Source organism: Notamacropus eugenii, chromosome 1, assembly GCF_028372415.1.
Source record: "Notamacropus eugenii isolate mMacEug1 chromosome 1, mMacEug1.pri_v2, whole genome shotgun sequence".
Classification (NCBI taxonomy): domain Eukaryota; kingdom Metazoa; phylum Chordata; class Mammalia; order Diprotodontia; family Macropodidae; genus Notamacropus; species Notamacropus eugenii.
In genome coordinates, this window is record NC_092872.1 from 490,258,801 (window position 1) to 490,276,028 (window position 17,228).

Consider the following 17,228-nt stretch of genomic DNA (forward strand, 5'->3'; position numbering starts at 1 on the left):
CTTAACGCCTGGTCGCGGAAGTGGGCTGGGAGGTTCTCTACCCCGGCCTGAACCAACCTCGGCTTTATCGGTGAAATTTCCTAAGACGCGTAGAGATGATTTCTGCCTCCACAGCAGTGGTGGCCCGAGCTTCTTCTGCTGTTCAGTGGAACCGGGAAACACATTATCTAAAATAAAAGGACAAAGCAACAGGATAAAGATAACGATAACATTTGTGCACCGCTTTCAATTTGTAAAATGCTTTGCACCTACTGCAATTTGATCCACACAATTCTGTAAGATATGTTATTATTATAGATGCTATTACACACTGTGAGATAGTGACCATTTTGCAGATAACAAAACTGCGAATGAGGAAACGCCGCACCTCCTGTGCTAATTTCTCCACCCCCAAAAAGACTACTTGCTCTTTAGGGTCAATCAAGAGAAAGTTTGTGTCCCAGAGTAAAAAGAGCAGAAAGATGCGGGAGCTGGGCTGGGGACTGGCTCAAAACGAAGTTGGGAAGCCTTTTTTCCACACGTCGCTGACCCAGTCCTACAGGTTGGGAATCCGCATAGGGCGAAGACTACATAGTTATCTGGGGCCATTCACACAAATTTCCAGACACGAATAAAGTTAGAAACCTGGCGCTATGCAATTCAACTTGCCAGGTCTCTGTGGGAGAGTTTGTAAGCTTAGACTGAGTCTTAAAAAGAGAAAACTGGGGGCAGGCAGTACTTCGGCACCCCGAGAGCCAGGACAAGGGCGGAGCCTTGGGCGGGGGCAGAGCTAGGGGCGGAGAGCAAGGCCGCGTGGGTGCCTCCCTCTAGCACGCTGGACAGCTCCCATCCCAGAGCCTTCGGCCCGCAGTTTTGTTAAGCTGAATGCATCAACTGAGTTGGCCCCTGGGGAGGGCTAGGGGCGTCTCTGACGCTTGCCCTTACTCCCTCCCAACTCCCACCCCCGAGCTCTGGCCCCCTTCCCACTGCCCGCCCTCCCCAGCTTAGCCCCTAGCCCTGGCCGAGCGCCTATTGAGCCTCTAGGTCTCCACAGAACAGGCTGGGTAAGAAGTCTCCTCTGTCCTTCCAAGTCAGCCTCCGGAAACCGGAGCACGGGCCGCAGCAGGGTTTCAGAGATGCTGCTCGAGCCGGACCCCGAGAGGGACAGGGAGAGGCCTGGAGTTCCTGCAGCCGCGGCGGTCTGTGCCTTCGGCGAGACCCAAGGTAAAAGCCCTGAGTCCACTAAAAGGCCCCAGTTAATTTACTTCCTGTAAGTGCCGGGATATACTGTGTGTGTGTGTGTGTGTGTGTGTGTGTGTGTGTGTGTGTGTGTGTGTGTGTGTGTGTAAATGTGTGTATGAGAATCAGACAAACTGCTGGTATTTGATGCATTTGAGAGTAATAAAGTGAGAGTGTAAGTGAAGGTAGTAAATGTGGGAGTGTTAGTGAAGGTAGTAAAGTGTGGGGGTCTAAGTGAGTGAGGGTAATAAATGTGGGAGTCTAAGTGAATGAGGGTAGTATAGTGTGCAAGTGCTTGATGCTTACTCTGTGCCTGCTGTCCTTGAAGGTGCGATCCTGTCTTTGTGATAATATGATGATAATCCTCGATCCTGGGCCCTCGGTATCAAGAGAAGCCGTCTCCAGCCACCAGATGTGTGGGGTTTGTCTGGGGGCATTTCTCAAAAGGAGACCTCTCTTACCTCAGCTCTTTAGAAGATGCCCACCCCCAACCCCCAACCCCCCGCACACACTTGTAACTCCTACAACCTTTCAGTGCGTCTAGGAAGGGAATTTAAGTGAAGGGGGAGGAGGGTCTCCAGGCCTATAGTGCTTTCCACACAAGACTTTTCACTATCCCCCACCTCCGGGTTAGTTCTGCAGGTCGTTGGCTGAATAATGAGGGCGATTGTTGGTACCACCCTGGCCAGATGCCGAGCGCGTGGGGAACCCGCCCCCAACTCATCACTCAGCTGGACAGGCCGGTCCGCCCCCTCTCCACCGGCACTGCCTGGGATGGGACGAAGCGTCACACACTGTAATACTTAGGGACAGATTGTGCCCCTTTCTATACTCTCTCTGGTCCAACCTGACCACAACATGTATATTTGCCTGTGGAAGGGGGGGTGGGGCGGGGAGAGAAAAGCTGGGAAAATCAGAAAAATCCTGAGAGAAAATGAAGTGTTCTCTCCTTTGCATGTGTAATTCTCTGTCTCTCTCTGTCTCTCTCTGTCTCTCTCTCTCTCTCTCTGTTTCTGTCTCTCTCTCTCTCTGTCTCTCTCTGTTTCTCTCTCTCTCTCTCTCTCTCTGTCTGTCTGTCTCTCTCACTCTGTCTCCATTATTAGATCCCATAGAAAGACAGAAACAATGACAAAATTTAAAAGTGATGTACAACAAGAGTGGGGCAGTGGCGGGGGAGGGGCTTGGGGGGGGGAGGTTGTTGGATTCTAAACAAGTGACTCACCCTCTTGTAGAGTATACCTAGTTCTACTTCTATAACCTCTCTTCCCTTATTCTGCTGCCTTGTATTCCCCTCATTTTCCCATCAGGCTGTATGTCTCTGTCGTTAGCATATCTGTAGTTTTGTTTCTGTCTGAGTGGCTCCTACTCTCTCTGATCTGAGTTCCATGCCTGTCTAACATTAGTGAAAAGTAGTTGGATCCATCCTTACTCAACCCCTTCGAATCCAATTGCTCCGGTTACTTTCCTACCCTGGGGGTGGGGATGGGGGCCGGAGAGGGAAGGACTTCTAGATTCTCTTCCCCTGTTCCCTGTGCTGGAGATGTGAATGATTCAAGTATATCTTCCTTTGCCTTCTCTGAGCACAGGAATTGAAGGATGAAGTAGGAACAGAATCCCCCAGATTATTTAATCTTGCATACTGAAGGAAAGTGTGTGTGAGAGTGTGTATATGTGTCACTGGAGCTTTGCCTTCCTTCCACTTTCTCCTTGTTCCTTCTGACACAGATCCTAGAGATCACTTGCTAGGATTCCTGAGATGGAAGAGGGGAGAAGACCAGCCCACGTTCCCTAGAGGCGGGGTTTTAGGGAACAGGTGTTAGGAAGAAGCCAGTTTAGCTTCTGGGGAAAAGAAATCAACCCAAATTCCAGTGAATTTAAGCTCTAGACTGCCCAGGTCAGAAGAGTGAGGAGTGCAAAAATGGGTAACAATGCAGAGGGGCTGAATCCAAAGGAAAAATATTGCGGGGAAGAGGGGAAGGGCGGAGAGATTAAGAAAGGAAAAAGGAAGTTCAAGAGCCCAGGAAATCATTTTCAGGAGGGGGGAATGGGAAATCCGAGGTAATCACTGCTTCAGCCCCCTTGGCTCTCTCGTGCTTATCAAACTCCTATTCTATCCTAAATCCTTAGGAAAGAGAGGAAACTACCAAATCAAAGTTTTCGGGGCTTGGGTGCGGCTTCCAAGGATTGTCAAATAACTTTTAAAATGTCCCCCTCACCCGAAGTCTTCTCTAAGGCAGCGTGGCCCCCTACCTTGGGTGCCGGAAGAAAAAGCTGTAGTTTATTTCGATTAAGACCAGTAAACTGCACTCCGACTGATTTCCCTAGGCGCTGCAGAAAGAGAATTCCTTTCTCGAGGGCTGAAATGTGCGAGAGAGCAGGACCAAAGGATTCCAGACACAATAAGGGGTCTTAACAAGAAACTACCATCTCCTGGATCCCTCTTACCAGTCACTGAACCATTACCGCCTTTACTCGATCTCCCCAGCTTAGAACTGGGACCTGGAGGGTGGGCATTCAAACGACTCAGCCCAGGTTTGGCTACCTACAAATCGAAGAGGATGATTTGGCACCACTTATCCTATGGGTTCCAGGCTTGGAAGAATTCAGTTTCCATACCATCCCTTTCCCAAAAAGGAATCCATTTCCTTACACTTACTGAAGCCTTATGAACACTTCCAGTTAGCTGGAGCCCTGTCTCAGCTTGGGAATGGGAGACGGGGTGGAGAAAGCTGGTGTTCCCTCGATCTCCGGACACCTGTGGCCCTACTCTCTCTAGCCAGAGGCGAGCTAGAAGGAGGGGGACAGAATTTTGTATAAGTGCTCCATCAGCAAGACCTCTGGAGTCATCTACTCTTACTCCCGGGACTGAAATCTCCAGCGGTCAGGGTAGTTAGAAGCCGGGAAAAAGCGGGGTTTCTCCCGGAAACTATCCCTAGATGCTGAGTTTTGTGGCTGGTTGTTTTCCTCCTGTGGGCTGAGAGGGAGGGGAGATGAGGAACTGTTTCTTGGGGGCCTGGGCTGGACTTTCTAGTGAATCTTCCCCATATTCAAACTATCGCAGGTGAATTACGCAGACTGGTCTCCAAGCACCCTTCTTCTCTCTGCCGTGTTCTCTTGGGACCTATAGTTCGGGATGGGGACAAAAACGTTTCTGGAATTTCGAGCACGCTGCCGGTGGCGGTCAAACCAAAGCGGTTCCCTGCGTCCTCCCCCCATCCCCCACCCATAAACACGACATCTCACTCTCCAGCTGCCCCGCCTCTCCCAGGCCCCGAGAGGCTAGCAGAGCCCCGTGCCTCTGGGTGCTGTGGCTGTTAATTAGTCTTGCCTCAGGGTACAGCAGAAACCATCACTGCGCCCCTGTGCGCTCCCAGCGCGTCTGCCAAGCTGCAGCTCCCCCACCCCTAGGTCCCCTGGTCTGCCAGTGCAGGCGGCCTCTGAGCTCCCTTGTCGACGCCAGGAGCTCACCTAGCACTCCCGAAGGGGGGCGGGGGCACAGAAGGTGGGAACGAGAGGGGGCGTGGGGAGAAGAGGAAGGAAGGGAGGTTCGGTATCCAAACCTAGTCCGGAGCGCGAATCCAGCGATTGGGGAAGCCAAAAGAGGGCTGTCTGGCTTGGGTCCGGCCCTGCGTTTTCGATAGTCCTAAAGTTTATTTCCTGAGAAGTCTTCCGGGGAGTCCCCCAGCTCCAGAAACCAGGGGAGTAGGAGGCGGGCGATGCAAGATGGACGCCCTTAAAGAACTGGGGTCGGGGAAAGACTCCGCCGGGACAGACATGCTGCTAGCGCTACTAGCACAGAACGAGGATCTGCGCAAAGGTAGGGGTACAAAGGCCTGAAGTGGGATCCCTCACACCCAGCGAGGCCCCCAGAAGACGGGAGGGAAACCTTAGGGCACTTGTTCACATTCCCCTGTTCCGTAAAAATTCTTTGAGTAGTGATTTCTTGGACTACATCTTCTCTGCTGCCCCGATTTCAGGGTCAACCCCCTGACCCAGTGAGTAAAGCTTAGGCTGCAAAACCCGTTTCGGGAGGATCCCCAGAACTTTCGGCGAGAGGTCAGTGCTGGGGTGAAAAGGACAAGTAATAAGAAATGGTTTGTTTTCGGGAAGGCGGATCGACTGCCGCCCCAACACCACCGGGTTATTCCACTCCCTCCCAGACCAGAGGGAGCTGAGCGCTCTCTGTGCCTAGAGCAACTTCTCCATGGACTCTGGCTTCGGTCTCCTAGCCCCTTCCTATCTCAGAGCAGGAGACAAACCTGGCTACTATGACTTCCCGGGTTCCTTTCCTGGAGAACACGGGTGAGTGCAGGCCCCGTGCTCGGACAACAGGATCAGTGGTTCCTATCTTGTTTAAGGAGATGGAGAATCCCCGGAGTCCTCACCAAAGGCAATCAGACCACAGGAGCTAAGGTTCCTGGGCAGGCTTTGTCCACATTTTGAAAATCCAGCATTTAGCAAGTATAAATTGCTGTAGGGGTGTGTATTTGTTGGTGCTGTCTCTATGTGGAGAGCTTCCTTTCCTATATGTGTAGAGTTGTGAATATGTGTGTTTTGAGTCTGTACGTGTACATTTCATTTTAGGTATTTGGGGTCTGTGGGTTTCTTTGTAGATTCACGAATTTTAAGGGAACTAGTTCTTTCCCTTGCCATTGAGTATTGGTTGTATTTATATGTTTGTTTTTTAAGTGTTTGTATTGTGTTAAATTCCTCTGTATTGTTTATATGGGAGTGTGTATTTGTGCAATTGTGTCGTGTGTGGTTTTTGCATATGCCCTGTATCTCTGTTCAGAGGTCTATGCTGTCTCTATGATGTCTGAGTATATTTTAGTTTAGTGTGTGTTGAATTGAATATTGCGTTGCATTAGTATGCTCTGCCGTGTGCTATTTAAATATGTTATGTTTCGTTGAGTTAATGTGTATGCTATAAGTTTGTTCTGGGATCTATTGAGTTAATATGGGTGTTCAGCTTTCATTCTAAAGTATGACTCCTTGGGACTCAGGCTCTAAGTCTCAGGCCTTCTGTGTCCTGGGGATGAGCTCTTCCCTGGTGGAGTCAGCTTTCAAAGGAAGAGGAAATAAGAGGGCCAGAGCTTTCCCTTATTTCTGTTATGGGTCAGAGGCCAAAGTAGAGGAGAAAAGAGAGGGCATAGTTTAGAGTAGAGAGACTGTGCAGGAGTGAGTAAAGACCTCCTTAGTGGGCTGTAGATCTTCAAGGCAAGAGAAACTCTTCCTGGAAATGATGGTCTCATTTTTCAGGAGGCTCTGTAAGATTCAGTTCCTGGGATTCTCTAATCCTATTGCTCCTAGACACACTCTCTTTATTCCCCATTCAGAGCAAGACTTCATTCTCCTTTCTCTCAAAGTCCCTCCATCTCTGTGACATCTGAACTCAGAGGAATTTTAGGTCCATATGTCCAAAGGCACAGACTGGACCTGTCCCCAAACACCCACCTTATAATTTCCTCAGACCAGAACCTGCTTGCTGGTCAGGACTTCTTGGTGCCAAACTTTAAAGCACTTTCCTGGTAGGTCACAGAACCCTATATAGATTCTTCCCCAAGGTCAGAGGCTCTGGACAATGCTAAAGACACAGGCCCTGGGTTTTCCTTCCACCTGTGCCTCCTTAGGCCTCAGCACCTTTTAAACTTGGAGCTAACTCCTGACTTTGACTGGTGAGAAGATTGTCATTCCATTCAGGTCAGTTCTATAAATGTCCCAACATATGGCTCTGGAAACTCTTGATCTAGTCTGTTTCCCCACCCCAGCTATGTGAACACATAAAGATGCATATTGAGAGCTTTGATGAGACACTACCTCCCAATGAATCCACACACAAACCTCAATCTTCTTGGGTCATGAAGTAATAACAGCTCACACACATATATTAGAAATCACATATGTAAATATATACGATGGTGTGTAAATACATATATTACTCTAAATTTGCAAATCCTTTTCCTTATAACAAGCTCAAGCATTAGATAATACTCATATTATTAACCCCATTTTGCAGATGAGGAAACTGATGGTTGAGGTTAAAAAATTTGCTTTTCATCACAAAGTGTTTGACCCAGGACTGGAACCTAGGTATCCTGGTTCCAAACTCGGAGAAACTGAACTGCAGTGACTCCCATAGTTGAGAAAGAAGGAGTAATAGTGGGGGCAGGGAAGGAGAGAAGGGTCAGATCTAGGGTTCGGGTTTTGATTCAACCTGCTTTTACTTATTTATTTTTTACGGAGATTCCAGGGAAGGGGTTGGCCTAAGAACTAAGGGGAAAGGGGTGGGGTGGGAAGAAAGGGATCGTGAGTGTCCAGCAAGACTTTCTCTCCTGGAGAGAGGAAGTTAGCGAATAAGAAGGGGAAACGTCTATAAGCACTCGAGAACATTATCTAGCAGAGCTCAACCTGTCTGAAGCCACGATGCAACGTAAGAAATACCCTTGAGGAAAGAAGTTAGGAATGGGAATGGAGCAAGAGGTTAGGAGGTGTTTTTCAGGAGTGGGTTAGGCAATGGCGGGAGGGGGCCTTTGGTAAGGGGATCAGCTGTCAACAGTAGTACTCTGAGCTCAATTTTACCAGGCATTGAGCAAAGGTGAGCATTGCCTCTAGCTTCTGAAATCTTCAGTCATCACCTTCTGCTCCAGTTTGAGGAACTGTCCGTGGTTTGGGGTGCTGAAAATCTGAGCGAACCTTTACTAAGAATTCTAGGCTGCCACGTTGCTGGTTTCTCCATTCAACTTTCGTGGGCTATTGTCCTTCTTTCCATTTCTTTCCGAGGACCTAGTTAGTGGTCTCCAGGGTATAGGGGAGATGTGTGGGGGCGTGATCCCTATTTTGTTGACTGGATTTTGGAGAAAGTGCAATTAAATGTTAGCTCAGGGACCCCGTCTCATCTGTACCTCCGTGGACACAGATCAGCAGAAGCCTATCTCTCTGGATTGTTTCTCGGAACTGGAATGGGTAGGAATGGACTTCAACTACTGCTCAGAATATTTTTCCCCAAACCGGGAATTAGGTAACATTTTAGGGTGACATCCATATTGTGTATAGTTTAGGCCCGGAATGTAGGGAGCCCTGTGACCTCTACCTTACAGAGCATGGAGACATTGTTTTGAGTGAGGAAAGATGGGCATGGGACCCTTGGCTTTCCATCTTGGAACCTTCAGAGTATCCTGAAACTGTGAGTTTGGGGGCTACAAAAATCGTTTCCCTTTTTCCTCCTTGCCTTGACTGTTCCGGCGGCTTTGAATTCTGCCATCATGTCTGTAGAGGGATTCAGGGGAAAGATAGAATGGACTGCATTCTTACCTCTCCACAACCCTCCCCCCATTCCTCCTGAAAAAGCTAGGTCTAGGGGATAAATGACTAACATTGGTCGTGTTTTTACATTGGTATTGTTTTTATCTTTTGTGCACATTTGGGGGGGGTAATCCTTCACTCCACATGTGCCTTTGGGGATAAAAAGAGACCCTCTTATTCCAGTAAACCCTCACTCCTTGTCCTCCATTCCAGTGAGATGGTAGATCCAGAATCTGTTATCCAACTCTAAGCTCCTGGGAGTTCAGTATAGGTTCTTCCACTGCCTGCAGCCTAAGTGGACTTGTTCACCAGCTCTTGCTGAACTGGGTGAACAGGGAGGAAATTGTCCTGGGATCAGTTGCACTGGTGTGATGAGAATTAGGAGAACGGCAAAGGGACCCAGAGAACAAACTTGGAAGGAGAGGGAGAGTATATCCACGTGTGTGTATGCAGACAAACAGCCCTCATAGACGATAAGTGCATCCAAAAGTGTGTGTGTGCGCGCGCGTGTGTGTATGGGGGAATGTAAATTCGAAAGCAGTCACAAATGTTGCATACTAATGAAAACATCCGTGGTGCATCCGATAAATATATATGCAGTGTACTTGACTAGTAGTATATTTCTCTCTATACCTGCATCATAGTGAGTGTTCGTGAACGAACAATTCAATGTTTTGTGTGACCAGGTCCAACTCCAACTATAAAAATTTCAAACAAATGCTACATAATATATCTGGATAAGCAGTTGCTTCTGGGACAATCTGTATGCAACAGATCTAATGGGGGGAGATCTATGCGTTTGCTCCTGTGCACCGTCTGTATAAATATTTTCCAGTTCCCATCACATACTCATACAAATATGCTGATGGGTCACAAAATCTGAGTTTCTTTATAAGAAATGATCCTCCACACACACACACCCATATTCCATATTATAGGCACACAAAGATTGTGTGCATGCCTATATATACCGAAGTGACGCAGATAATTTCTGTGTCAATCTCAGGGAACATAGAATCCCTAGGGCCGGAGTGGGAAACCAGGATAGATAGGTAACTGGAATCCTCCTAGCTCTGTGACCAAGCATTAGGGCAGAGAATTGTAGGAAGAGATTCTTCTCCATCTGTCTGAGATACCCAGAGATGGGCCCCAGGAAAAGCGGGCATGAGATAGGCTCTCAGTCCAAGTGAGCCTCTCTTCCCTCTTTTCCCCTTCCACGCAGAGATCCCTTTGTGCGCCGGCTGCAACCAGCACATTGTGGACAGGTTCATCCTCAAGGTCCTGGACCGGCATTGGCACAGTAAGTGTCTCAAGTGCAGCGACTGTCAGACACCGTTGGCCGAGAAGTGTTTCAGCCGTGGGGACGGCGTCTATTGCAAGGAGGACTTCTTCAAGTGAGTGAGGAGGAAGGGGACAACGGGCACTAGCCAGGGCTAAAGGCTTCAGATTAGTGCCCTGAGAGGCAAACCTGCGGGCACTGTTAACTCTTTCCACTCTGGAGTTAAAGGGCATCTAGCTGAAACCAGACAAACTGGGGTACAAGGTTTTGAAGTGGGGTGAAGGGACGGAGAAGCTGGCATCTTCTGTTTCTTACAAAGCAAAACTCCACGGAAAATCCCTCTGTGGGAGCCCCTATAGATCACTAGTTGGTAATTAGTGTTTATTTTCTGATCTAAGGAGAGTCACGGTGAGCTCGGGGCAACTTCTCTTCGATCTGGAGTGTAGAGAGTAGCCACACATAACGAAACCTGTCCAGGACAGCCTCCTTCCCTCCGAGAGAGAGGGGAGTCCGTTGGTGGGGTAGCCCCTTGTATTGCAGCTCTCTGTAATTGGCTTTGGCCGAACTCTTCAGGATAATCTTATCATGCGGAGGGGGACAATCGGGTTTCTATGACTAGATGGAAGGCCTCAGGCATCAGGTCATCCACCCTCTCAACTCCTCGGAATTGTGTGTTGGAAAAGTTAAAACACGTGGGCTAGGCATTTATTATAATTAACTTGGATATTACACATAAAGATTAGGTGGTATTATAGTCATATTTGTATAGCTAAATCTCTTACCCATCTATGATCTCATTGGATTCTCACAATAATCCTGTGAGATAAACAGAGCAGGGATTATTATAGCCATTTCACAGATAAGGAAACTGAGGGCTTCTGAAGGTGATGTAATTATTTAGGATCACACAACTAGGAAGTAGCAGAGCTTGCACTAGAATCCAGGTATATTGACTTCAAGACCAGGGCTCTTTCTATGGCAGCAATATTTTAATTAGTATTTTTTTCGGTACACCCTCTACTGCCCTGCTCCTATCCCCTACCACTCCCAAAGTCCTGAGTCTTTGACCTTGGTCTTGTAGGAGATTCGGGACCAAATGCGCAGCGTGCCAACAGGGCATACCGCCCACCCAGGTGGTTCGGAGGGCTCAAGACTTCGTCTATCATCTACACTGTTTCTCCTGTGTGGTTTGCAAGCGACAGCTAGCTACAGGCGACGAGTTCTATCTCATGGAGGACAGCCGGCTGGTCTGCAAAGCCGACTATGAGACTGCCAAGCAGAGGGGTAAGGCCGCTACAGCTCTGGGTGGAGAGGGAATTTGGGGGAATAGGGGCAACTTTTATTCAGAGGTCTCCTGTCTTCTCTTGGGGAAATCCTGTAGTTCTACCTGGAGGAAGGGAAGGAGGAAGGAACAGAGAGAGAGAGAGAGAGAGAGAGAGAGAGAGAGAGAGAGAGAGAGAGAGAGAGAGAGAGAGAGAATCAAGTTAACTGTTATTATCCCTGGAGAAGGAAGTTAGATTTCCCTGGTTGCTTTTTGTTAGCTAAAAGGAAAAAAACTATCTGAATAATTCAGTCTTATGTGAAGGGTGGACTTAATTTTCCGAATAAATCCCTCAATTCTGACCGTGAACAACAGAGAATGAGATGAAGAAAGGGGGTTCTCCTAATTTAAAAGGAAAGGATATAGGAGGGAGTAGAATTTGAAAATGCTCACAGGCCATATATATGAATCCAAGAATAAAATTTTTCTGGTTATTCTTATCAAATAATATAATAGACTTTAATTTATATCGTCCTCTCCTCTGTGAGAGAAGGGCCTGCCTTTTCACCAAGAAGAAACTTCTAAAATACTCTAATAGAATCATAGAATCAGAGAACTTTCAAACCGCGGAATCTGAGAATAGTAAAAATAATGAAACCGTTAGAGCCGGAAAGATCTGGAGAACATAAAATACGAGAGCTGGAAGGGATCTTCGAAATCGCCTGGCCTCCCACCCCTCCCCTCATTTTATGGTTCCTAGCTCTTCTGGGTTTCGAGAGCTTCAGGGACCAGGGAAGGGTGTCCCTGCGGAAAGGTGTCAGCGGAGCGCTCCTCTCGTTGCAGAGGCCGAATCTACAGCCAAGCGGCCTCGAACCACTATTACCGCGAAGCAGTTGGAGACGCTGAAAAATGCTTACAACAACTCGCCCAAGCCTGCGCGCCACGTCCGGGAACAGCTTTCTTCCGAGACTGGCCTCGACATGCGGGTGGTTCAGGTCAGGGACGGTCGCAGCCCCTTACCCCGCCCCACCTGGGAGAACCTCAATTCCCCGCGCCCCCAGCCAAGCGTCCTGCCTGGAGACTCAAACCCGCCGAGCTCAGCCCTGCTGGGCAGTATCCGGTGTCCGTAGAGAGTGCCGAGTGGGGACCCAGGGTTGACCTGAAACATTTTTCATTCTTCCTTCCTCTTCCCAGTCACAATTCCCTAATCCAGCGGCTCATAACTTTTTTTGTATCATGAACCCTTTGGACAGTCTGAGGAATTCAAAGGACCTTTTCTCCAAGCTGTTTTAATGCATTAAAAAAACATAAGGATTCAGAGGAAGCCAATTATATTGAAATGAAGCTATAAGAATATATTTTTTTAAAAAAGTTAATGGGCTTCATTTTAAGAATCCCCGCCCTAGATAAACACAAGGGAAAAAAATCTACCTCTGAAGGCAGGCAAAGTTCAGCTTTCTTGCTTTCAGAGGTCACTTACTCGTATCCTTCCGCGTTCTTTTCTCCTGGTTAAAAAAAGACAAAAACGCGAGTAAAACCGATCTCTAAGCCCTCAATCGTTCAAAAGCAGGAGTCAAGGCTTGGCCTTTGCAATTCACCTGGCAATGTCCTCCCTTCCTTTCTTCCCCTCCCTCCCTCCTGTCCTTCGATGTCCCCAACAGGTGTGGTTCCAGAACCGACGAGCGAAGGAGAAGAGACTAAAGAAGGATGCAGGCAGGCAGCGCTGGGGTCAGTACTTCCGTAACATGAAACGTTCTCGGGGCAACTCCAAATCCGACAAGGATAGCATCCAGGAGGAGGGGCCGGACAGCGACGCTGAGGTCTCCTTCACAGGTGAGCAAGGGGAGGGGACGCCTCTCCTTCCCTATCCCAGCCATTCCTCCAGAACCTGATCCAGACTTGCAGACTGGCACTCGCCAGGGAAGCTGTGCCCTCTTTGGCTTAGGGAGAAGGAAAGACTATGACTGGGAACCTGGGAAGAGCAGAAAAGATTTCTTTTATTCCTGGATGCCATATGCAGTTTCCCTCCCTGTTTCTCCAGCTTTTCCTATTGTACCCTTCTCCCCACCCCTAATCAGCAGTTAGTTGTTGGTTAATTTAGACAGTGAAGATGGACAGATGATTTTTCAAAAGTCTACTTTGGTGGCTGGATTATATGGATTGGTTATCTACACTAATCAACTGAACTGGATCGTCTGACCAAATTTCCCCCTGCTGACCAACCTTTAAATTAGAATCCCAGCTCTACTACGTTAGTACTTTTGCAGGGGTTTGTAGCATGATTTACTGAGAAATTTTTAATCAATGGTAAAAAAAAAAAATCAAGACAGGAGTGACTTCAGAAATTGTGGATAGTACATCTCTCCATATGTAATCCAGGTTTTATTTATATTACAAAAGGCCTCTCTCCGAGAGTGGATGGAAAGTACCTTAGTTCAGAGTTGGTCTCTGATCTTTGGTCTATCTCTTATTAGCTATAAATACTTAGACAAGGCACTGGACAACTCTGGGCCTCAGTTTTCAAATCTGTAAAATGGGATGGCAATAACATCTCCAGTTACCCCCACACACACACACACGTTGCTAGGTGGTATGGTTAAAGCATTTTGCAGAGTTTTAAGTCCCACACAAGTGACTGGGGTGATTATTATCTGTCTTCATTATCTGTCAGTCTCTTACGGGGTGTTCATGGTAGGCAGAGCACAACTATAACCCTTGCCTTCTCATACCCTCCTGTATGAACCAAAGCAGGAGGAGATGAATGAGCAGGGGCAGAGCCTCTCCATTTGTTTTTTGCTCATCATTTATAAGTTTGGTTTAGTAAATCAGACAAATCTTTTGTTAGGAGCTATCACTCTTTGCCTCATTCATTAGAGACAGCTAGGGCACATAATGGATAGAACACTGATCCTTGTCAGGAAGACCTGAGTTCAGATCCAGCCTCAGACGTTTACTTGCTGTGTGACCCCAGTCTGCCCCAGTTTCTTCAACAGTAAAATGGAGAACATAAGAACACCCTACCCAAGGTTGTTGTGAGAATCAAATGAGATAATATTGGTAAAGCACTTAGCAACAGTGCCTGGCACATAGTAGGCATTTAATAAATGCTTGTTTCCCTCCCTTTCCTCCACCTGCCTTCTCCTGGATTAGGCAGAATCAAAGGAAAACCAGATTTCAGATTTTAACTGGAAGGCTATCAGGAAGCAATTGTGAGAGAGATGGGGAAAGGGAAATCTCAAAACTAAGGTCTTAAAGATCTCTCCATCAACCTCAGTTTTACATTGACAAGAGTGCCTGCCCTTTTCTATATCCTTTTGTATAAGTAATGTCCCTGCTGACTACTAGGAATGAATACTCTGTGAGTTATTTTTCCTAAGAGATTTGTTCTGAATTTTTTACACTTTGTTCCATATCCACTAATTCATATTTGTGAGGTGGTTGAACAGGGCTAGTCTCAGTCTGTGGCTAGGGTTAGGACTCAATCTGTGAGCAAGCTATCAGTCTAGATATCAGTCTAACTGGGGTTAGAACTGGATCAGGAGTCAATCTTGGGTAGCTCAATCTTTGATCCAAATTAGTGTTCAGTCTGTGGCTGTGGTTAGGGCTCAGTCTCTGACCCTGGGATACATTTCTTCAGATGAGCTACCCAACTATTCTGGTTTTTAACCCCATGAGTGGATTGGCTCAAACAAATTCAGTCCATCCAGTGGTTTTCATAGAACTTTTTCTCTGTTTCTATTCTAGACGAGCCATCCATGTCAGAGATGAGTCACTCCAATGGGATTTACAGCAATTTGAATGAGACTTCACCAGCGATGGGAAGGCCAGTGGGCACCAATGGTAGCTTCCCAATGGAGCACAGTGGCCTTCCTGCTCAGGACCAGTATCATGACCTTCGATCTAGTAGCCCCTATGGCATCCCCCAGTCTCCAGCTTCCTTGCAGACCCTGCCTGGTCACCAGCCATTAATCTCCAGCTTGGTTTACCCTGACCCTGGCCTAGGCATTGTGGCTCCAGGTGGACCTGGCGTGCCCCAACCCATGCGGGTGATGGGGGGAAATGGACCCAGTTCTGACCTGTCAACAGGGAGTAGTGGGGGCTACCCTGACTTCCCAGCAAGCCCTGCCTCCTGGTTGGACGAGGTTGACCATGCCCAGTTTTGATACAGGATGCATTCCCAGCCCCATTGGAGCCTGAAACAACAGGCTGGGTATTTGAAAACAGCAGGACTCCAGGCTACATCTATGGGGAGGAGGGGGTAAAGGTACAGAAGGATGGGCCCCTGCCCTCCCTCCCTCTTCCCGTGCTGAACATCCAATCAGGTCATGGGCTACCCTGAAGACTTTGGATGCAGGGAAAGAATGTCAGGGGACCCCCCAGATTCTTTCAGGACAAGACTGAATCCCCAGATGGAGACTTTTCAGGTTTGAAGAACTCTCCTCTTTCTTTCTGACAGCTCATTCTTGTACATGAGCATGGACGGGGCCTCATTAGCAACCTCCAGCTGAAAAAGGCTGGTATTTGCTCTTATTTTTTTTTTCAAGTCTTCTGTTTCATCCCTTAACAGAACATGTCTGTAACGCTAGAGGAGAAATGTTGCTTCATTTACAGCCAATCCCTTTTCCAATCATTATTCTCTGGCTGCGCCTCCCTATCTTGGTCCAACACAACTGAAATTTTGGTATTTTTATTGTTATAGTTATTATTTTTATTTGCATTTACTGTTTACACATCAAATGTCAGAGACTTTAGTAAAAAAAAAAAAAAACCAACTTTCTTTATTTGGAGCCCCATGAATTCATTACTTGTTTTACTTTCCACTTGGTATTCCTGACTCTCATTGAGTTAGTCACTCAGAATGGACAGTGTCAGGACCTGAACCTGTTGCTGACACACCCTTATAGAACATGGCTGGTTGGATATCTGGTGCAGTATTTTACTGGCTAACATAATTCCATTTACCAGAGTCCCTTAGATCTTTCTTCAGGCAGCCTCTCTGCTCCAATCACCACCCCTACCCCACCCCACACATATACATATCCTTGTTTCTCTTGAATGAGTGAGATCATCTGAGATCACCACTTACTCATTGACATCCTCCCACACCACCCTACACCCAGCTCCGACCTCTTAGGGAAGGAGAAGCTCTATTGGATGGGGCTGCCTCTGCTTATTTGCTTACTTCCATCCACATACAACTGTCTGGAGAATATGGCAGTCAGCTCCTCCTCTTCTGTTTGAGCATATCCTTTCCAAGGGACTGTTTTCCCTGACAAGATTGGTTTAAGTTTGTAAACACATGGGGTTCCCCTTTTGCTAGTTCCTTCTAAGACAGGGAAAACCCAAAAGGTTTGAGCTGCACTTAATGTCTGTTGCCAACACCCTCTTGTTTTTGTCCCTATGTTGGATTTGGATCCAGGCTTTGATACAGCTTTCCCTTGGACAGGGAGTCTGTCCCACAATGACTCATTTTTTCTGCCATTGGCCATTGGTCACCATTGGAGGCATCTGTGTTTCAGGAAGTCCCTCCAGGCCCAGGGAGAGCTGATTGTGAAAAATGAGAACAAAAAGACAAAATCACATGTATGTTGTTAACTGTAAAGTTGAATATTGAAATAACTGTAGATTATGTGAGCGTTCAGTGTCTTTTATTTATTCTCTGATGATCAAATATTTCAAAACTTCAATAAATTTGTCAGTTAAAGTCCATTTATTTTTAAATGTCTTTTACTAGCTTTGTACAAAGGATGCCCAGTCTGAGCACCCAAATACCCTTTTTGAAAATAATGAAGCATTTTGTTTAAAGGGCTGCACATTCATCATGGCATAGAAGTAGGCAGCACTGGAGAATTTGCATCTTATTTGAATATTAGTTCCCATTTGTCATTTGATTTTGGCCATGTTTCTGAGGATTTGGAACATAAGCAGAATTATGTTGAAATAGTGCAGGAGGTATATTTGTTCAGGTACAGCTTGGACTGACTTCTGAAGTGTCTTCAGCTCTAAAGAAATTGTATGTGTGCACATGTATTCAGTGCCATGGGAAAAAGAATTTGAAATCAAATAATTCATTCTGGGTCTTAGGTTAAGCAGATGGAGAAGGCAAAGTGATGTGGACTTTCCTCTTGTGTACTAGGGTTTCAACAATAAGTATTTATTAAACACCTA

At 47.1% G+C, this 17,228-nt stretch overlaps 1 protein-coding gene and 1 long non-coding RNA gene across 2 annotated transcripts; one reads left to right on the forward strand and one right to left on the reverse strand.

Annotated features, from left to right (window-relative positions):
* On the reverse strand, positions 1-4,469 carry LOC140519680 (uncharacterized). The gene is made up of 3 exons (XR_011972265.1): positions 3,875-4,469; positions 3,664-3,760; positions 1-167 (listed from the first exon to the last, which is right to left on the reverse strand). It is a non-coding gene; the product is annotated as an uncharacterized lncRNA (long non-coding RNA).
* On the forward strand, positions 4,463-16,749 carry LHX3 (LIM homeobox 3). Its single transcript, XM_072632974.1, has 6 exons — positions 4,463-5,035; positions 9,743-9,914; positions 10,881-11,083; positions 11,904-12,055; positions 12,722-12,893; positions 14,805-16,749. The coding sequence occupies exons 1-6, from the start codon at positions 4,942-4,944 to the stop codon at positions 15,221-15,223; spliced, it is 1,212 nt and encodes a 403-aa protein (XP_072489075.1). The 5' UTR covers positions 4,463-4,941; the 3' UTR covers positions 15,224-16,749.
* The last annotated feature ends 479 nt before the right edge of the window (positions 16,750-17,228 follow it).